At 31.0% G+C, this 23462-nt stretch overlaps 2 protein-coding genes across 2 annotated transcripts; both read right to left on the minus strand.

Annotated features, from left to right (window-relative positions):
* Positions 1-439: 439 nt before the first annotated feature.
* Positions 440-7569, minus strand: LOC123884375 (probable sulfate transporter 3.5). The gene is made up of 12 exons (XM_045933460.1): positions 7029-7569; positions 6020-6227; positions 5342-5513; positions 4969-5034; positions 4291-4404; positions 4058-4174; positions 3846-3972; positions 2849-3135; positions 1841-2031; positions 1672-1745; positions 1286-1362; positions 440-1018 (listed from the first exon to the last, which is right to left on the minus strand). Exons 1-12 carry the CDS (start codon positions 7345-7347, stop codon positions 851-853), a joined length of 1920 nt encoding a protein of 639 aa, XP_045789416.1. The 5' UTR covers positions 7348-7569; the 3' UTR covers positions 440-850.
* Positions 7570-17902: 10333 nt separating this feature from the next.
* Positions 17903-18550, minus strand: LOC123884292 (acanthoscurrin-1-like). The gene has a single exon (XM_045933368.1). The coding sequence runs from the start codon at positions 18548-18550 to the stop codon at positions 17903-17905; it is 648 nt and encodes a 215-aa protein (XP_045789324.1).
* Between the last annotated feature and the right edge of the window lie 4912 nt (positions 18551-23462).

Raw genomic sequence — 23462 nt, forward strand, 5'->3', positions numbered from 1 at the left:
ACAACAAAAAACAACATTTGAACACAATTAGTTTATGGTATTCATGTTAAATTTAAATATTCTTGTTGTTAAAGTTAAGTATGCCAAAATTTTGTCATGTTAAAAATCCCTAATTTAACATTGTAATTAAGTCTATAAATACATTAGGCCGGTCATAGATATATGAAGTAGGTTTGAAATAAGATGTTTTGATGTTCGAAAAGTAAGGGAATGTGGATGTGAAAAGTCTTTTCAAACATTTAAGTTTTTAAATACAAGGGGTGCGTTTGATTAGTAAGACAGCAAGACCTGGACAGAACAATGTCCTGTTCCATGCTACTTTATTTGTCCAGTCTCATAACCAGTTTCAAATCAAACAGAGTACAACAAAAGTTATTCAACCCTCTGTTTTTTAGTAGATCAAACGCACCCTCAAATTTCTGATAAGTATAATATCCAATTAAATACGAAAATCAAGATCATTTATTACAATGCCGGAGGTCTAGCCAACTCTACTTCTCAAGTTGGATATTATTACAAAAAAACAACTCTTAATACATGTTACATAATGTACTTATTTTTGTTTTTTGAATCAAGCTTAATTAATTGCCTCATTCTCTTATCTATAGTTTTTGGAATTACTACTTTTAATTCACATATAAGACATGAATCATCATCTTCTAAGCCATGTTCTTTTAAGTAAGAGGAGAAGAGAAATCATTTTAGTAAACAAATTCTCAATTCCATAAAAAGTATAACAGTTATACAACATTGATACAAAAAGATAATAATAACCAAAGTGTGTACAACCTAATTTTGATTTGTTGTACAATGATATATATATATATCACAATATATATATAGTTTCTTATTATACTGTGTCGTCATTATTGTTTGTCTTGGATGTTCTTAGTGAATATTGACTTGCAATCACTGCATCATCCAAATTTAGATAGAATGCTTCCTTTCCAATATGTTCAACAAATTTTGATGCTAATAGCTTCTCCATAACCTCCAATCTTGGGTTTACTAGTGACATCTAAATAATAATATGATAAAAACAAAATATATTAAAGAATATAGAAAAGATTTCTTTAGTGATTGAATTTATTTATGCAAATTAATTTTGTCACACTACTAAAAAAAATTAAATTAACGACAAAAATTAAATAAAAATAAAATTTGTCTCTTGTTCTCTATTACTAAATGTAGTGACGAAATTAGAGACAATTTTTATTTTTATTTTTATTTTTATCGCTAGTTCAAATTTTTTTAATAGTACGAATCGACTATGAAATATATATACCTTAATTCCTTTCCTTTCCAATATTTTACTTGTTTCCAATAATCCTTCAATAGCAGTTGTGTCAATGGATGTTACTCCTGTATAAGCATACAAAAAATTAGGGCAAATTTTATATATATGCATGAGTATAAGATTTTCATTAACAGTCATTATTAAGAAATTTGAATTAGTTAAAAATTAGTGACACAAAACTGAAATTCAAAATTTTTGTCATTAAACTTAGTGATGAAAAAATGAAATTAGTAAGAAGTTTCGTATTATGTTACATGTATAAGTAATATGAACTAAAATGAATATTCCACATATATTACAAAATCAATTTAAATAGCAAATTTTATAACGACTCAAATTAAACGATAAAAAATAAAATGAAAATTTTTCTTTACCGGTTAAATCGAGTATGACGTATTCAACGGTATTTCCTGAAGAGCTTTGTTCACTTTGAATGTATCTCAAAATCCTGATCACAATATTAAGTAATTTTTATATTTTTAATAAAAAAGATAATATTTTTAATAAAAATAACTAAAATAAATCTAAGATTTAATTAATTACCTTTCTTTGAGGTAAGTAGAATTTGAAAAGTAAACAGGTGAACCAACTAGTATAATTAGAACTCCTGGAACTGTTGAAGCATTAGAATATTGCTCAACATCTCTATATAAACCAGAATCTGGTAATTTTCCAAGCCTACATGCTGCTGGTCTAGCTGTATATAATAATCCTCTAAGTAAACCTAGCCCAACCTTCATTGCATATATATAAAAAAATAATTCAGAAAAACTTAAATTTGACAAATTTAATTAAGAAAAATGTTTAATACATATCATAGTTTTAAATTATGGTTGCATTATATTGCAGCATAGCAATACCTGTTTTCCAACACTCACTCTCTTATTTGAAGAAATTCATGCGGGTCACACCATTTTATGCAACACCGATTTTTAAAATGGTTGGACCCATATGAATTTCACTCATAAGTAAGCGAGCATTGTAAAAAAGTGGTAGAGTGAGTTTGGCTAGCATTAAACTTATTATGCTAAATTGCCTGAAAATGCGGCCAAGACAATTGAAATTATTGTTGTAGACCATAATTTAAAACTATGTTCATGATAGCAATTAGAGACGGAAAAAGTAAATCTCATCTTCAATTGTCTTAATACTTATAGAAAAAAAAATTGGAGGTGAGATTCTTTTTCTGTCTCTAATTTTTGTCGATAATATAACTATTTTCGGTAGATATTTTCTCTTCCCACCCCTCGTGAATCTTTTATCCCCCTTAAATTTCCAATTTTGCCCTTGAAAAAACTTCGGTTCGTAGAAACCAAAATTTTTTTTTGCCTTGAAAACAAATTTCGGTTTCTAAAAACCAAAATTTATTCTGAATTTGCACTAGTAAAAATTCGGTTTCTACGAACCGAATTTTTCTGCAACGGCAAAATTGAAATAGTGAGGGATATAAAAGATTCATAGAAGGTGGGGAGAGAAAACATCTTTTCCGTACTATGGGAAAAAACTAATATAAGCTAAAAATTAATTGTAAAAAATATTAGGAGTACTCACAGAGATCATGAGGCCCATATCCATACTTATAAAAGTAACACCCAAGAATGCACTCATGCAAATAACAAAATCAAATTTGTCAACTTTAAAAAGATAGATAACTTCTGTATAATTTATCAACCCCAACATGGCTGATACAATAATAGCTGATAGAGCAACAAGTGGTGTGTTACTAAATAATGGAGCAAAAAATTGTAGTGTTAGAGCCATTATTATTGCTTGTACAACATTTGCCATTGCAGTTTTACATCCTGCATTATAATTCACAGCTGTCTTGGAAAATGGTCCTACAAAATAACAAATTTAAGGGGAAGTATATCAGCATAAAATAAGCACTTATTTTTCCTTAATCATAATGGACATTTTTAAGTCAAAAGTTTGTGAAGGTTTTATTTTATTTTTTTTAATAAAGTAACAAGCACAACCTAAAACACACACATCTGTGACGTTTTGAGTTTGAATTCGAATGAAGATGTTCAGTTTAATAATATCGATCAATAATGTCAGTTGAGCTAAGTCTTATGGATAATGTGAAATATGATAAACATTGGAATTTTACTATTTACACTCCATGAATTTCAGATTACACCCCTCGAAAATATTGATAGTCTCTTTTCAAAATATTAGATTTTTGCTAGTTACACCCCTTGAATTTATGATTGCACCTCCTGAAAATATCTCTAGTCTTTTTATAAATTTTCAACCATTACCCTTTCTAATATTATTATTAAATATTTTATGTTTGAGAGCTGTAGCCACTAAAAACTGTGGGTGTGACTAGTAAAATTTTGAACAAATTCTACGGATAAAAAAGGGTGATTCGTTGCACAAAACTCCCGTTAGATGAAATTTAAAGAGAGTAAAGATTTATTTTCACAAATAGAAAACGTTAATAAAATTTGAACTCGTGACTTTTAGGTCACGTCACAAGGCAACAATTCATCTTTTTTATTGTTATTTTAAATATATATTGTGAATAAAAATTAATTAAACTTACCACTAGTTAAGTAGCATGATGTAAAAGAACCAAATAAGTTCATAAGTCCAAAAGCTATCATCTCTTTATTCCCATCATGAGGTGTATTATCAGTAACAGAAAAACTTCTTCCTATGGCTATTCCTTCCTACATACATATCCAAAAAAAAATTACTTAATTGATAAAATAATGTTAATTAAAATGATAGATTAGAGAAATATTAATTCATTACCGCTAATGATAATACTCCAGTGATTAATCCAGCTCTCATCACTGCTGGTAAATATCTTTTATCAAAGGTCAAATATTGGATTGATATAGGATTTAATCCTTTGTCTAGATGCCCCACCTAGATATATTAAAATTCCAATATATAAGTACAAAATAAAGTTGTATTTTATATAAATAAGATACTAAGAAATTAATATAGAATAAAGGACTAATTATGTATTATATGTAACTTACAATTTGAATTCCATGATTTTGACCCTTGACAAGGTATGTAAAAATGCCACCAATAACTACAGTTGTCATTGGAGCTATAGCTGATACCCAAAAGAGTTTTGGTTTTTTAACTCTCTGAAAAATAATATTGAAAATTGAAATTCATTAGAAAATATTTAAACTCGAACTTGTTGCGGTCACAAAAAGCACGTGACGAAAATGGCATGACTCATATTCTAATGTTATAATTTGAAATATGAGTCATCTGATCTTCATCTAAATACTAAGATTTGCGATAAAAAAAAATACTTTATTTGGTAGTTACAGAATTTTCACAATTGAAAAATCATAAAATTTCTCTATTTTCTATTACTAGAAATCAAATTTTGAATTGCCATCACAAAAAACACATGGTCTATTAGACGAAAATAGCATAACTCATATTCTAACATTACAATTCAAAATATAAGTCATTCGATCTTTATCTAACTATTAAGATTTGCGATGAGAAGAAACACTTTCTCTAATAGTAAAAGAATTTTCACAATTGAAGAATAATAAGATTGAAACTCCCAACAAAAAAAAAAAACTCCCCCTAGAGGTCCACAAATATAAGTAGTGCACTAAAAAGTCTTCAAAATATACAAAAGCAATAGGTAAGATGAGAATTACTATTTAACAACCAAATAAAGCCCTCACCAGATGCCTTGTAAATTGCAAGAAAATAAGGAAGAATATTCCAAGAACTGCTGTTTCCCATCTTATCTGTTAAAATAGTAAAAAGAATATTTCATAAGTTATTTCCACAAAAAATAATATAGAACAATATTTTTTCTTCTTAGAAAGTGATTTCTCACAAATTTCTATTTGAAGGGTAAATATGTAAACTCTATTTTGATGAATTATTTTTATAACCTTCCGAGTTCGGTAAGTAGATAAGTAAAAGTAAAATAACGAAAAGTCTGACCAGTAATTATTTTTATTTATAGAGTAAATATATTTATTTTTTTAATTAACAAGACATAAGATGATATTAACCTCTTAATTTACTCCATATACTAACTAAACTAACCTCTTGTCTATTGGTGAAGATGCCCTCAATCACTGCCACAAGATTGGTTTTAGTTGCAAAATGTTTCATTCCAAATATACCCTTTAGTTGTTGAAGGATTAGAATCACTGCAGTTCCTCCCATAAAGCCAGTGATGGTAGAATGGGAAAAGAAATCAACTAATATTCCAAGCCTATAAATATAATTTCTCATGATCAGCACCAATCATACACAAAAAGTAGAATGAAAAAGTACATTTTTTTTTTGTAAGAAACATATATAGGTTTTTGTGTTATATTCTTGATGTTTTTTGAATGTAATCCCTATGATTCGTGACAAAATTAAGAGTTGATTGTAATTTAAAATCATCGTAAATTGTGTTAGTATCGGGTACCAAATAGAGTACACCTTCTATTTGATGTGTCGGTACTACATAAATTTTTGGGTTATTTTTTTTGGTGTTTGTGTCAAATAAACTTTCAATTTAATGCATTTATCGGGTACCATTTTATTTTCATGTGCAAAACATAGGCACACTTCAGACACTTGACAGACACACCTTCAATCAGATGTGATTATGCTATTAGGGATTGATGTCACTTTCTTTGGTACCAAACAAGGCCAAACAGAATCACTTATCAACAAATTAGAAAAAAAAGTAGTTTTAGGAAAATGACATGTTTGTTTTTTTCCTCATACCTGAAAAAACCTAAACAAGTTTGGAAAACACCAGTGACAAATGTTGTTGTGAAAATCAAATGAAGATACAATGCTGGTTCTGTTTCATGGTCTGCTACAGTTGATATTGTGTTGCCAATAAGCAATGATGCTGCTGCTATTGTCCCAACTGCCATGTGCCTTGAACTCCCAAAAACAGCATACACTAATGGTGGCACAAAACTTGAATCTGTAAAATTAAGATAAAAATTAAGCAAAAAAAAAAAAAATCAAAATTTTTAATTAATACGGACAAAACTTAATTACAGTGTTATAGAAATCATTCTTGTTGTTCTCGATTAAGAATTAACAAGAATGATGTCTATAACACTCTGCATCTAAGTTTTATCTTTTAAATATCTAATTAGTCTTTCAATGAAGTAATTCTATCGACCCAGATTAAGATTGTAATCGTAAACTTTACCAATAATAAAGATGTATTAATCATAATCTTGATTTGTAAATGATAATTGGATGATTGTAACTTATTATTTGTTTGTAATTTTCACATCAATTAGTTATATGTGTATATTTCTTTATGAAAAATCAATAAAATGGTGCAATAAGGTAGTGTGAAAAGTGTATAAATTTCAACAATCTCTTTGTATCTATGAATGAATAAATAAATTAAGAAAAAGCACAATTTTTTTTCCAACACTCCTTTACCCCACCACCATTAAAAGGGGTCAAAGAAATAAAATTTAAAACGATCTCCACAATAGATGTAGTATGGAATAAAAACTTGAATACTTCGACAGTTAAATTAATAATTGTGAAAATATCTCAATTTAATTCAACAATCAAGATGTGATTGAAGATGTTACTGAGACATCAAGGGCATGAGAGATCCGAAACCGATAGCATAATTCAAAAGTAATTATTTCGTACTAGATTAGTCGAAACGAGGTGCGAAGAAAACAATTTCGGGTTAAAAATATTAAAAAAAAATAAAAATCGAAGCAACGAGAATAAGAAAATGACGACGACTTACATAGGCCGACGAGAGGAGGAAGATTGGCAAGTTTGGCATAACTAATGCCTTGAGGAATGGCAAGACTAGCAATGGTGAGACCAGCAATTAAGTCAGAGAAAAATAATCTCAAAGTATAATTTGGTAACCACTCAAAAATTGGAACAAAATATTGCACCCCTTTAATACACCTACGAGATGATTTTTCTTCTTCCGTAATTTGTCTAAATGGATCATCAGGAAAAAATGTTTCTTTCAACCCCGATGTGAATTTTGTTCCAAAAGTTCTTTGGGTTGATAAGTTCACCCCATTATGATGAATCTCTTGAACTTTTGCCATCAAGAAATTTTTTGTGTAGAAATATTCAACAAGAAAAAAAAATAAACGCAAACACAAGACAAGAATGTGTTTTTATTAAGGTTGGGATTTGCAAAAAATAAGGTTGTTTTGTTTTGTTTTGTAATATGTTTTGCTGTTGTGTGTGTGAGTTGTGAAGTGTGTATTTATAGATCTTTAGTAGTGGCAACTATTTCCATATAGAAATTGTGCACATGTGTGGCTGACACAATAGTGGATAGAGACATAAACTGTTTAAAGAAAAAATTCAACTTTAGTTAATTAATAATTTGTGATTTTTTATTTATCTTGTGGGATTATAAAGTGTGAGAAGTTTTTGTGACATCATTCCGATTTTATTGTGCAGTTAATTGTAGACCATTAAATTAGGAGATAAGGGTTGCAGGTAAAACGAATTAGGAAGAATTTGTCTTGAAATTTGTTGTTGATTGATTTATCTATCTTTTTTTGTTTTCTAAACTGAAATAATTTTTATATTTGGATTATTGATAAATTTGGATTATTGATTATTTGGAATAGTAACTGAATTTATATATTTGAAAGAGTCTATACAGTGGAGCAATTGGCTGTAATTTTTCTGTCTTTTTCATGAACTTGCATGAAACAATTGTTAGTTTTGAATTGATTTATTTTTGAGTTTATGGAAAATAATTTATGTAAATAAATAAGTTTTTATGTATTATTATAAGTTTTTTATGGTAGGTTAAAAGAAAATTACTTATAAAAATACAATTTTTATTAGTAAAAAATTTATAAATTAACATATAAGTTTATTTATTTGCATAAATTATTTTCCAAAACTCAAAAATAATTCAAATTCAAATCTTACCATAATGTAGTTTTTTATTACTAATACCAATAACGTAATAATTTGGTTTAATTACAGTTTTCGTCCATTATCTTTATTTATGGATCAAAAGTGTAATTAAGCCTAATAATTTTTATACATTAAAATATTTTGGCAGGTCTTCAAGATCATAGATTAATTGGCATAGACATTGCATTTAGTATACCTTAGGTATTTTTTTTTTGGGTAAGCATACCTTCATTATTGTTAGTTGAATTTAACGTTACAAGTATTAATTAATTTTTAATTTTTATGCAAAAATATAATATTTTTTTAAGAATTTAAATTAGTCCATCCAAATTGGCACTAAAGAGAATTGAACCTGAAACCTTAAGGAAGGGCACACTCTCAAGTCCCAAGTCAATACCACTAGATCAACATAAGTGGGTTTATGCAAAAATATAATTTATGTTTGTCAATTAATTAGAAAAATACACTTAAGATGGATAAGTGGGATGCCCGAGGTTCGAATCCCGACCTCTACATATATAATGTAATATACTGCCAACTAAGTTAAGCTCGCAGAACTACAAAGTTTTTCTTTTTGGTCAAGTAGCATAGTAGCTACTAGTGTCTTACATATATAATGCAATATCTCTATCAACCGAGTTAAGTTTAGGGAGTGAATTTTTTTTTAATTATAGATGTATAACAAGTAAGTAGTTAAAAGAAATTGACCCAAATGTATTTAACAACCATATAAATATATGGTTACCTTTTCAGATGTTCATTAGCACTTTAATTTTTAATTTGATGCATGGGCAAGGTCTTCAGCGTATCACCGTTTGGGGATTTGAATAAACAGATAAAAAAAAATTTATATTTTCATCTGAGTTAATTTTCGGTTGGGCGAAAACAACTTGAAATTAAAATATTAAAAAAGCAAAAGAATCTAAAGTTAATACCCTTAAAGAGTAAAAAAAATCCTTTTCTTTTTCTTCACAAAAGGCACCGATTTTTTTAAGGAATAGTTATTTTGTTTTTAAAATGCTTTTTATGAATATTTTTTTTCCCTTTTTGATGAAATTGGTGAGTATATTAAGTCATACAAGTTGTAGAATGAAAGTATAAATAATTAAATATCTTTCTCATAAGAATCTAAGAATTGATTGGCTGTTAAAACAAGTGACAGACTTGTAAATTGATAGAGTTCAAGTAAATTAATTAATTTTTCGACAAAACCTTATTATTACTTTACAACTAATTTATGTGAACTAATTCATGTGAGATTTTATGGGGGTGTGTCTGAAGTTTGTGGGGGTGGGGGTGGGGGTGGGGGTGGGGGGGGATTATAGGGGAAGTTTGGTGTGTAGTGAGCGTTTCAACGCTATGCTGGATGAATCGGAGAGGAGGGTGCTCTAACCGCTCGAGCTATCGGGAGAGATGGGGAGATTCGAGAGTTTTCTTTATCTCCTTTATGGGTCTTATTGATCTCCCTTTATTAGGGAGACCATTCACTTGGTTTAAGCCCAATGGAAATGCTATGAGTCGCCTAGATAGATTCACTTGATCAAAGACATCTCTTAAATTTAAATTCAATTTTTAAAATTATAAAATTAAAATATATGTCTTTGTTTATGGCAGAATAATGAAGAACACGATGAACAATTCTATCAGCCTAGGAATGATGTTGTTGTTGCAGATCAGTGGTCAGCAGTATTGTCATGTTGTGAAGCTTCATATGGTGCTTCATAACGGACAGAGGTGATGATTAAATGGAAGCCTCTTATCGAGGTTAGGTCAAGCTTAATATATACCGCGACGGCACGTATAAGGAAGGTAGTGTAGCCGGATGCGGAGGTGTGATCTGTGACAACAACAATGTTTGGAGGGGTGGGTTTGCTAACAACTTGGGCATTTGTAGTGCTTATGTTGCGGAGCTTTGGGGAGTTGTGTTTGAAGGGTTGAGGTATGCTAGAAGGTTGCGATTTAATAGAATTGAATTGGAAGTGGATTATTGGATTCTACTATTGTGAATCAAGTGCTTCGCCAACCTAGTTATGGGAGACTGCTTAATTAGTGGAGCTTTAGTCATGCGTATCCGAAGTTTGTTAGAAGAATTTGATTTGGAAGTTGCGATTAATTACTCGTAACGTGAACCAAGAAAGTGTGCCGACGTGCTTGCTAATATTAGGTGCACTATGGACGCAACTATGGTAGTATATTTTTGGATTGTCGGATCTAAATTGAATAATCTAAATATATCCCAAATTCATATTCCATCAACTCCAATTTCGTTTAACCAACTAAGTAAAACCTCCCTCGTATGTAACCAAAAAAACCACCTCACTCAGTTGGCCAATATTTATATAATTTATACAAGGAAAAAGTAAGCGTAAAAAATCCAAATCAAATACTAGTGTTTGTGCATGTGTGTGTGGGAGTGGGATACATTTACATAATAGTGAAATCATTGTCATCATATACTTGACTGATCGAACGCAAGTGAAGGTCGGTGATCTTCAATAAATTTTTCAATAAAAAATGCAAACGAGTGCCTCCAATATACTATTTAACGATTTTAAATAGTGTTTTGAACGTATTCGTTAGTATTTTCTGTAAAAATATTTATTAGTAAGATCTTAAAAATATCAAGCTTTTCAGGTCATTTTTACGAATTATTGTAATGTGTTATCCAATAAAACAAAGGATTTTTTTTTACTAAATTAAAAAATATTAATTCATTCAAATTGATAGTGTATATCATCTTCAACTTACAACAAGGTTGGAAAACTATCCAACTAAAACAAGGTTGAATACTAATTCAACCAACACAAGCCAATCTCAATGCCTTGAAGGCCATAGATTGGTACACAGACAAAACTATGACTCGATCGAGATAACCCTATAGGTTTTTTATTTTGCAATCCTTGCTCAACGGTTTAATATCGCATGTATCTTTGTGAATACAATAACTCAAAATACTTATTGCAAAACGTACTTATCAAGCTTCACACTAGAAAATGTGCCTCACGGACTACACATGCAGTGCGGAAAACCTTAAATTTTCAAACTCCACCGGCCTTGCGGCCCCTTGCTAGGCACCTCGCAGGTGAGGCAGTAACCGAACCAACTTCCAAACTTTCAAACATCGTCTATAATGAAATTTTAAGGCGCACACAATCAAACATTTAACAATAGAGCAGCATTGCTTCAAAAAAAAAAACAATAGAGCAGCACACACAACATCCTTCTCTTTTTTTTTTTTTTTTGCGTAAAACGGATATTCTCTATGCACAACTGTATTGACTAATCTCTTGAGCCTTGTAGGATTCAAATGAGTGACAAACCCTCTCTAAGAGTTTTAACATATACTGCTGCATATCCAAGTTAAAGATTAAACTCATGAACTTACCAACTACCGAACACTAGCATAATCCAAATGCTAACTAGAAACACAATTTGCATTATAGACCATAAAATAATTAAATAATTATTAAGTCTCCTATGTTACCCGAGATGCAACTAACTCCATGAAAATGTGACTTTATAATATGAAAAATTCATTTTATTACTATAAAGATAGTGAATTTCGTTGAAGTTCTTCGTTTGTTAAAGTGATGTCTAACTTTACATACAATAATAATATATATATATATATCATATTGAAAAACCATGATGGTGGAAGAATTTACAACACACAAATATATTTAGTTATTTTTTACGATAAAAAAAACTTAATGCATTTTATTCATGTTAGTTAATCAAAATGTAATTAACTTCAACTTTTAGTCGATAGGCATCTACTATTTGAGAATCAACCAAATATTTGGGTGGTCTAATACAATAGATAGTGGCGGTGAAAAACAAATCAACAAATTTAATTATATATATTCTGCATTAACTATATAATGAATAAAAAGAAGAAAAAAAAAATAGTGTTATGTGTCAAAAAATAAGTGTTCAAATATACATGATATTCATTTTTTTTTGAAGAAGCAAAAAAATATATTAAAAATTCATTTATTAAACATTTACTAAATGTAACTAATCACATAAACAAATAATTGTGTGTTAGTACTTCAAGTGTGAGTTAATTGAGTCTTGTTAAGAAGTCTCACATTGGTTGCGAGATGGCTTGAATAAGTGTTTATATACTAGAGACAATCCTCACCTTACAAGCCGGTTTTGTAAGGTTGAGTTAGACCCAATACTCATTTCTAAGATGGTATCAGAGCCTCTCCACGATCCGTTGGGCCACCTGTTATCAGGTTTCCGGAATCGGACCACCACCATTTATATCCACGCACCAAGCCCAATAGTGCTGGGCGTGAGGGGGTGTGTTAAGAAGTCTCACATCGGTTGCGAGATGGCCTGAATAAGTGTTTATATACTAGAGGCAATCCTCACCTTACAAGCCGGTTTTGTAAGGTTGAGTTAGGCCCAATACTCATTTCTAAGAAGTCTCACATTAAAAAGAAAAATGAACTAATTAATGTCTTAAGATTTTGGGTTAAAATTTGATGTCAAACTACTCACCAAAAAAAAAAAAAAAAATTTGATGTCAAACTCAATTCTGTAGTTGTTCAAGGCCCAATGTGATGATCCTCGAACCCCCTCACAACCCAACGATGTCTAACTAAAATATTAGACTTAAGTGATTAATAAGCTCTCCTTATGAGCAGTCGTACTCTATATTACCAGACTTTATTGCTTTAGGAACCAAATGGTTATACGGAAAAATAGTAGTACTCTATAAAAATAGATGCAAAAAGTTTGATTCAATTCAAAAGTCATTTTGACAAGTTGAGTTAGACCTGATTTACTCTAACTTAAAAAGTGATAATAGTATTTATTATTAAAATTGGACTTTGAGTCACGGCAGATTTAAATTTGAGTTAGATTACCCACTAATTCTTCATTGAGGGACAAACAAATTGCATTAACCACTACATTATACTATATTTTTTTTATCTACACCGACATTAGCACATGCTTTTTTTTCATAACCTAAGCTTAAGAATCTCTTAACAATATAGTATTTACATCAAATAAAATGGGGAATTGAATCTTAATTTACCTTTTGACAAAAAATTCAAAAGGTGGATGTATTTTATGTTTTCTAATTTGGATTGGATTGAAACATCATCCACCATTGGTTTTCAAAGCAAAACGCATTTGGTACAAAAATTGAATGATGGTACTAAGAAATGAATGAAAATGGACAAGAAAAATGAATGACACATTATTCCCACATTTGTAACCTTTTTGACTCTTTTTTCTGACTCAGACCTTTTGACTTGTTGTTGTACAGGTATAAGGTATTTACTACACTAATCAAGCTCCTTACGGTAAAAAAAGGTGAATATAATTTTACCTTATTTTTTTTTACTAAATAATTTTACCTTATATAAGGTGAATAAGTTAAAGTGTATCATTTTTTTTCTCTATTTATTATTAGGAGAAAGTTAACACATGTTCTAAGGGTCTATTTGGTTCGAAGTAGATGGATGGGAGGAGAGGGGAGGTGAGGGGTAATCTTGACCAAAAAACATTTTTTTTTATTAAATATTTTTTAAAAAAAAAAACGTTTTTTATTCTTAAAAAAATTAAAAACAAAAAGTCTCAATTATTAGAGAGATTTGATTAGTTAAAAAAGTGTTTTAAATTGGTAAAGAGAAATTTTAAATTCATAGAACATTTTAAATTGTGAGGGAACATTTTTAAAAATTTTATTTTTAAATTTTGTTTTTTTTAAGAATAAAAAACGTTTTTTTTTAAATGATTTAATAAAAAGAAATCTTTTTTTGTCAAAATTACCCCCTCACCTCCCCTCCCCTCTATCTACTTCGAACCAAACAGACCCGAAAGGAACATATTAAAGAATTTAATATGAGAATATTCATCTTAAAAATTGTGTATTTTTAAATTATAATAGTAAGAGTAATTTGATAAAAAATTCTCTTTCATAGTGTTTAGTGACAAATTTAGAGGTGAATTTCATACTTCACTTCGCTAAATTTGTAACTAAACACCGCGAGAGAGAATTTTTTTTATCAAGTATTGCTAATTTAAATGTTTTAATACTCCATTTATCCTTATAATAAAACCCTCTAACTAATTTTATAATTTTTTTTTAAACACTAATTTCATAATTATTAAGTTATAATAATTAATCCAAAATTTGTGTTGAGAGATAGAGAGAGAGGTAAAATTACGTTTTATAATTATACATTAAATAGAGACAATTTTCATTTTTATATAAAAAAAATTATTAATATGTGTGAAATTTTGAAAAATCTTATACTAAAGAACAAAGAAAAAGTGAAAGTAAAAAAACTCTTATAATCATAGATTAAGAAAGTAGCATATATAAACCTTTCTATTTTGTATCATTGTATGGTCGACAAGAAAAATGTAAACCAAAATCAAACAATTCACGTATCAAGGGAACAAAAGGCCAATTCTTTCTACTCAATCACTTCAATATTTAAATGATTGAATATATATGCTTTGCACCAACCTTGACCCAAGAAACCCACAAGTTGATATATATGAGTGTTTGATATTTGTTTTTGAGAGACTAGCTTTTTTTCTTTTCTTGAGAGACTATTATATGAGTATGTACTAAAAAGTTGGTGCATATTTGAGGATTTGTAGTCAAGGTAAAATAAAATAAAATAAAGTGTATAGTATGAACTATATAAAAAGATAGCTAGCCTTTTGAACTTGAGTAAACAAAAAAATAAAAAAAAAAAAGCTAGCCACATTGAAAAAAAAATTTGACAAAAACCATTGAAAATTATATACTATTTAATTCGTAAGATTTAACTGAACCGACAGTATACTAAGATTAATGTTAAATATATAGATATTTATGGTAGTTATTTCGAAACCAAAATTATTTTAACTATATGGTTCCCACAATATATTTCATTAGAAGCTTTAGTTCCTACCGTTCAACCAAGTAGCAAGTAGCAACTAACCAACTCATGTGTATCTTTCAAATTTTCACAATTATATTGACATCTCAACTATATTGACACCTCTTAAAAGTATTTTCACAAGACCTCTTCTGTGAGGAGGGATTGAATAGCTTGATCATCTTTTTGTCGCTTGTAATCGGATTTTCCCAGGTTGGTATCGTATTTATGTTGTGTGGTCTATTTGTGCCTCTCGGAATGACTATATTTTTGCAAGTGAGTCTTCTTCGGTCGATAAGCTGGTAGATAGGATGAAACTCATCTCCTAGAAATGGTTTCTAGGTAAAAATCTGTTTAGCCCTTATACTTCTTATGGGGGAGAAATGTAATCCCTCCTATGTTGGGTCCGCTAGGGTGTGCTGGGGAGATTTATTAGACTCTTTGAGGCACTAATACAACTGTCTTTCTTGAGGTGTTTTTGTCGTTGAGCCAGATTCTCCTTTTTCGCTCCAGATTCTGTCTTTGGGGTCTTAGACTCTTAGTGGTCGTAGGTTCCTTTGACAGATGGTTCCGATATTTCTTTTTCTTGTTATCTTAGTGTTTTTCTTCCTATTTTTGTGAGTACCTCTTATACTATTTCTTTGACCGTAACTGTTTCTCTTCTTTATCTCATCTTTATATATATATATATGTTTGCCAATTAAAAAAAAAATTAACAAGGCCTCAAGCCCTCAATATATATTTGACTTTTATGGGTTAGGTATAAAAAATAAAAAAAATTATTAATATGTGTGAAATTTTGAAAAATCTTATACTAAAGAACAAAGAAAAAGTGAAAGTAAAAAAACTCTTATAATCATAGATTAAGAAAGTAGCATATATAAACCTTTCTATTTTGTATGGTCGACAAGAAAAATGTAAACCAAAATCAAACAATTCACGTATCAAGGTAACAAAAGGCCAATTCTTTCTACTCAATCACTTCAATATTTAAATGATTGAATATATATGCTTTGCACCAACCTTGACCCAAGAAACCCACAACACAAGTTGATATATAGATTCCTTTCTTACTATTGTACGAGACTACTAAGTATATATGAGTGTTTGATATTTGTTTTTGAGAGACTAGGTTTTTTTTTTTCTTTCTTGAGAGACTATTATATGAGTATGTACTAAAAAGTTGGTGCATATTTGAGGATTTGTAGTCAAGGTAAAATAAAATAAAGTGTATAGTATGAACTATATAAAAAGATAGCTAGCCTTTTGAACTTGAGTAAAAAAAAAAGCTAGCCAATGAAAAAAAAAATTGACAAAAACCATTGAAAATTATATACTATTAAATTCGTAAGATTTAACTGAACCGACAGTATACTAAGATTAATGTTAAATATATAGACATTTATGGTAGTTATTTCGAAACCAAAATTCTTTTAACTATATGGTTCCCACAATATATTTCATTAGAAGCTTTAGTTCCTACCGTTCAACCAAGTAGCAAGTAGCAACTAACCAACTCATGTGTATCTTTCAATTTTTTTAATAAGTTTTTGCGGAGTTTAAAACATTATAAACATTCTCCCAATAAAAATTTAAAATTTTTAAAAAAGAAATGAATTAAATATGAAATTTTTAAGCTTCAAAAACATAAAAAAAAAAAAAAAAAAAAAAAAAAATTGTGAACTAAGAGCATAATGACATCAAAGAGAACAGAAGATATTTCAACTATATTGACACTCCTTAAAAGTATTTTCACAAGACCTCTTCTGCGAGGAGGGGATTGAATCGCTTGATCATCTTTTTGTCGCTTGTAATAGGATTTTCCTAGGTTGGTATCATATTTATGTTGTGTGGTCTATTTGTGCCTCACGGAATGACTATATCTTTGCAGGTGAGTCTTCTTCGGTCGATAAGCTGGTGGATAGGGTGAAACTCATCTAGTCATCTCTTAGAAATGGTTTCTAGATAAAAATATGTTTATCCCTTGTACTTCTTATGAGTGAGAAATGCAATCCCTCCTATGTTGGGTCCGCTAGGGTGTGCTGGGGCGATTTATTAGACTCTTTGAGGCACTAATACAACTGTCTTTCTTGAGATGTTTTTGTCGTTGAGCCAGATTCTCCTTTTTCGCTCCAGATTCTGTCTTTGGGGAGTCTTAGACTCATAGTGGTCGTAGGTTCTTTTGACATGTGGTTCCAATATTTCTTTTACTTGTTATCTTAGTGTTTTTCTTCCTATTTTTGTGAGTACCTCTGATACTATTTCTTTGAGCGTAACTGTTTCTCTTCCTTATCTCATCTTTATATATATATATATATATATATATATGTTTGCCATTTAAAAAAAAAAAATTAACAAGGCCTCAAGCCCTCAATATATATTTGACTTTTATGGGTCTAAACTTGTTGCCGGTAAATATTGTGCAACACTAAAAGTTGAAGAAGAAAAAAATTGATAGAACTAAAAACATTGTTTTCTTCAATGTCTTGTGATATTGATATATGTTTCCAAAACTACAAATGCATCATTACATGTTCATTAATAATATGAACATCACATGCATTCTCAATTTCTCATAATGATCAATATATAATAACTCAAGAACACTCCAAAATCACAAGATATAGCATTGTACTTATAAAAAAAAAAAAAAAGATATAGTAGCATTGTAACTAAATATAATGTAGAATATATAGGATTACATCAAAGGAAGGGTCAAACATCTAGGTACTTAACGTTATTAGATGAAAAACCAAATCAACATGGGTACATTAGTACTGCAAAACATTAACTAATATTGAAATCACACAAACACAAATCAAATTTATCAAGGCTTCTTTGCTTCAACAACATTCTTGTGACCACCAATAAAACCACCAACTCCACCAATAACACCCCCTCCAATCCCTCCTACACCTCCTCCAAATCCTTTGTAAGCATAACCTCCAATTCCACCTACAATTCCTTTATGTATTCCATGTCCATAACCTCCAATTCCACCAACAAATCCCTTAGATATTCCACCTCCTATACCTCCTCCTCCATATCCTCCCCCTAAACCACTACCTCCACCCCCTCCTCCATATCCACCACCTAAACCACTACCTCCACCCACTACTCCATGTCCACCACCTAAACCACTGCCACCACCTCCTCCTCCATATCCACCCCCTAAACCACTACCTCCACCATGTCCACCGCCTAAACCAGTACCACCACTTCCTCCTCCATATCCACCTCCTAAACCACTACCTCCGGCTCCACCCACTACTCCATGTCCACCACCGGAACCACTACCACCACCTCCTCCTCCATATCCACCACCGGAACCACCACCAAGTCCTCCTCCTCCATACCCTCCACCAACTCCTTCACCGCCACCATACCCTTCGGAAGGGACATCAAAGAACCATTCCGGTTTTTTCACATCATCTTTATCCTTTTTCAAGTCCCTTCCATCTACATATTGGGACATTCCCAATACTAAACACACCCCCACGACCAAAATGAACTTCATCTTCATGACAACAATAATATCCTATTTGACTATAGTAAAACACTACTACACTTCACTTACACCACTTTATAGAAATATGCACCATATGCATGCATTTATATAGATGTTCCTTGCATGAGAAAATGGGCACCTAATATTTAAATTTTATAATGTAAAAAAAAAATGAATTGAAATATTTAATGTCCAATTGAAGGGTTAGGTTTAATTGCTACCACATACACCACACAATTTACCTTCTCTTACAATATAATAATAGTCCAACTCAACCCTTGGGGTTGGTCGAGTGGTGTTGGCTTGGGCCCTTAGAGTATGCTCCTCTCAAGGTCTCAGGTTCGATTCCCACTGGTGCCAATTTTGGTGGGTTAAGTCCATACAGAGCAAAAAAAACTCTGGCTTTAAATGGGGCCCCCGCAAGTGGGCGGTGGGATTGGTCCCTTTGAATTAGTCGGTCCTAAGGCTGGATACCAAGTTTTCAAAAAAAAATAAAATAATAATAGTCCAACTCTCTCACATATTCACATGCATGGTAATGTGAAGTTAATTCTATTTGCATTCATATCGTTCATATTGATCATAGTGGTAAGGTAATACCTAAATATATATCTCTCTCCCAATTGTTCACAAGACATTTCTGACATGCGGTCCATCTCATAATTTGCACGGCACTATAGAGAGGATATGCACACATATTGAAAAATAGTTATATTATATTGCTATAGTGTGTGATTATATTTTTGGGGTGGTGGCACCCATTTAGGTGTGGTAGATGGTGATGGGGTTTATTATGAATAGGGACCAAAAAATATATAGGGAAAGTTAATTAATTCAAATTCAATGTATTAAAAATTTATTATTTAGTGACGGATTTTGTGACCAAATATTTTTAAGTGTCTCGATTGATTCTGTGACCAATCTTTCAAATTGATTGTTAAACCACTTCTTAAATTGGTTGGTTAATGAGTTTGTGATTGATTTGAAAAATGTCTTCAATTTTGGATGCTAAGGTTAGCGATTTAACATTTTCAGTCTCTAAATCAATCGTTATATATCAGTCGTCGATCACTCACTAATACAATATAATCAATCGTTATAATGTGTGTTCGCACGCAATAACAGACATTTTCATTTTTTTAATGTCTTCTTAAGAGACGGAGAGAGTGTTCAACTTATGGTGTTGAGGGCAGATATGTTCGTACTTTGAATAAAATTTAATCTACTTATAAAAAAAGGTTAAAAATTTGTACAAAAAAAAAGGTTAAAAATCTAATCTCTAGCTATGTGTGTTGAAGGGAAGGGATCTAAGTATCTATCTAAAGCACACCAAGTTGGTTAATAAACCAACGTGTAAGAGATATTCAAAAGATTAATTTGATGACATGAGTCTTAAATTATTTGATTAATTATGGATCATGTGGTTCCTAATGTGTTGGACGTGATGAGATGTGTTAAAAGTTTTACATCGAATATAAGATTATCTGAAAATAAGCTTATAAATATAAACAGTTTTCACCTTGCAAGTAGGGATGGCAACGGGTGCCCATGGGTGCGGGTTTGACACTTACCAAACCCACACCCGAAATCATCACCCAAACTCAAACTCAAACCTAAAGGCTGTTCGGGTGGCAAAACAACACTCACGCCCACACCCATTGGGTTCGGGTTTTTTCCACCCAAACCCGCAACACATTTGAAAATAATTTGCAAATTTAAGAAATTAAATTCCAACATAGACTTTGAATTAAATTACAACTAAAATTAAGGTCTTCCAAGAAAATTTAAACATAGACTTTCAAGAAATTACAACATAGACTTTCAAGAAATTAAATTACAACTAAAATTAATGTCTTCCAAGAAAATTGAGGGAGACTATGGGGGGTAATTAGGTAATTATAAAGTATTTCGAGTGGGTGTATGGGTTTCGGGTGTGGGTTTGACTGATACCAAACTCACACCCATATTATCGGGTGTCACCCGAACCCAAACCCAAACCCAGTCAAATCAGATTTCGCCCGTTGACTTGGGTTTGAGTTCGGGTGGGTCTCTCGGGTTTGGATTTTTTTGACATCCCTACTTGCAAGTCAGTTTTGTAAGATCAAGTTAAGTTCAACCCAAAATTCTAAGAGTGAATGAATTTCAGGCCGGTTTGTATTATTTTGGACAAGGTATCAAATCAAATATCACTAAAACTCAGACGCAATTGTAAAATCCTTTAAACATAGATAAAGACTTCTAAACCTAATAATTTTAACATTACAAACCCGTTAGTGTTTTTAGACATATGGGTCTGTTTGGTAAAAATAAGCTATAAGCTAGCTGATAGCTGATAAGCTAGCTGATAGCTGAAAAGCTAGCTTATAGCTGATAGCTGAAAAGCTAGCTTATTGAAATTAAAGTGTTTGGTAAAATTAACTTTTAAAGTGGTTATTAAATATAAAATTACATAATTGATAGTGGGTAGTTTATTTTTTAGAGTGGGTAGTTATTAAATTAAAGGGTAAAAATGGAATAAAGTGTAAAAAGCTATAAGCTATAAGCTATAAGCTCAAATGCTACTTGAAATAGCATCTGAAAAAAAGCTATAAGCTAGTACAAAAAGCTTGTTACCAAACACCTCTAATTTTTTGAAACAAGCTTATAAGCTCATATAATAAGCTATAAGCTAGCTTATTTGTGTTACCAAACAGAGCCATAGGTTAATTTAAATTCCTTTGTAACTGTTATTTGAACCAAAAATTCTTCACTATCTTAGAGGGAAACATCATTCATATATTCACCCCAAAAAAAAATACAGATAAATTAAAAAAATAAAACAGGACCATTGCCTATTTGGGTAGTAATGTTGTGTGGCTACAGTAACGCGTGACATAATTTACTCAACCGTTGTATGCTTGTACATGTCTATGACACGACATTAAAATTAAGAGAAAAAGTTTCGACGATGGAAATTTCGTACCGATATTATCAAAACAAAATTAAGATATATATATATATATATATATATATATATATATATATATATATATATATATATATATATGTATATATGTCGGTGGTTTTTAAGGTGAGGGCTCTATCAAGTTCTTCACCGATGTGATATTTAAAAAATACTGTTATTAATAATAAAGAGGAAAAAGTTTAAGTGGTGAAAATTACCTACCGATATTATCAAAACAAAAACAAACAAAAAAAAGGGCAAAGTTCTACAGAAAAATTACAAGACTACTCTAACACTTCTAGGCATGCAAGTCCCGATTTCCGAATATGTCATCAAAGAGATGTTGGAGTTCTCTAAGAGGATCCTCCAAAATTCACACATCATATGAACTATAGCTGAGACTAAAACTAGCTAGGCAATATCCGCACATCTAATTCATTCACGTCATGTGTCCTTAAAAATGATGTCCCACCGTAGGTTCGAGAGGTCTTGGATACGATTAGCCAAGGTAGGAGTGTTTCCATTGAGCTTGCACATTTTCGTTACCATATCAATCAGAAGATTAGAGTCACTTTCCACTATAAGATGTTTATATCATAGTCTTCTCGCCATTTCCATTCTCGTATACATTTCCCACATTTTAGCATGAAGAGAATTACAATCTTCAATCCTTTGTGTATACCCTTTTAGCCACCGACCATCTGAGTTGTAACATTCCGAACCCTCTCTTAGGCGATCCCGGCACTGCCACCTCACGATCTTCTCTACTCTTCTTTCTAGTAGAATTTTTGTCTTCCGTGGAAATCGAACCATGTACCTTGTGTTCAATCTATTCTCACTACCAATTAAGTTATAGCTCTTTTGATTTAAAAAATATTTTCTATATATATTTCTCCAAATCCATCTATTGGATCAAAGTGTTTTCTTGCAAAAAAAGAAAAAAAAATAACAACCAACAAAGAGTAGTCCACCATGTACACCAGTGGCGTCTCCGAGTTTTTGGAGGCTCTGTGTGAAATATGAAAGTGGCCTTTTAATAAATAAAAAAAACTTAATTGATTTTGGGAGAAAAAGAATTATGGGAATTCGGAAACTATGTGAGTTGAATTGGGAAACACAATTAAAATAGTAAAATTGTGATTTTTAATTTCAAATTTTAGAAACCCTAACTTGAAAAATTTAGTTTTTACATTTGTTTCAACTTTAATGGAGTTTTTGAGAATAGAAGTAGTAGCTTAACGTCGCCGGTGATGGTGGCAAGTCGACGCTGGTGGTGGTGGTGGTGAATTAATGGAGTTTTTGAGAATAGAAGGAGAAGTTGGTTTCTTGTTTTGATGTTTTGATTTTGATCGTACATTACACGCTTCTCTTCTTTGCTGCTTTTTTTTCTTAGAAAAACGGGTTGGGCCTTACAACATGTTCTAACATAAATAATTAATTTTTACACCCCCTAACTTACTAATACTACTAACCTATAATTTGTTTTTTGTGGCCCTCAATTTTAAGAGACCTTGTACCACGGCCCATATCGCACATGGGCCTGGGCTGCCCCTGATGTACACCATCTCTTTCTCTCACTGAAACAACTTAATGCCTCCAACTAAGTTCACCCTATATCCTTCAACACCATATCTTGAAGAGCAATGATTTGAAGAAAAAATATAAGCTATAAGCGCGTAACTTCCTTGAAATAGCTAGCATTTGAAAAATAAGTACCAAGGCGAGATGACAAAATCACCAAAAAAACACACAGAAGGAAATCCTAATCTATGTGAAAACCACTTATTTACATTAAAGCAAATATAAAGAGATGCAAAGGGTGATTTTGGGTCAAAAAACCCAAAATCACCCCCTTTTCAACGAAAAAAGATGAAGAAAATTTAGATAGAGGGAAGAACTTGTCTCTCTAAAAATTAGGATCAGTCAATCCAAATT

The sequence above is a fragment of the Trifolium pratense genome, linkage group LG5, assembly GCF_020283565.1.
Source record: "Trifolium pratense cultivar HEN17-A07 linkage group LG5, ARS_RC_1.1, whole genome shotgun sequence".
In the NCBI taxonomy this organism is placed as follows: domain Eukaryota; kingdom Viridiplantae; phylum Streptophyta; class Magnoliopsida; order Fabales; family Fabaceae; genus Trifolium; species Trifolium pratense.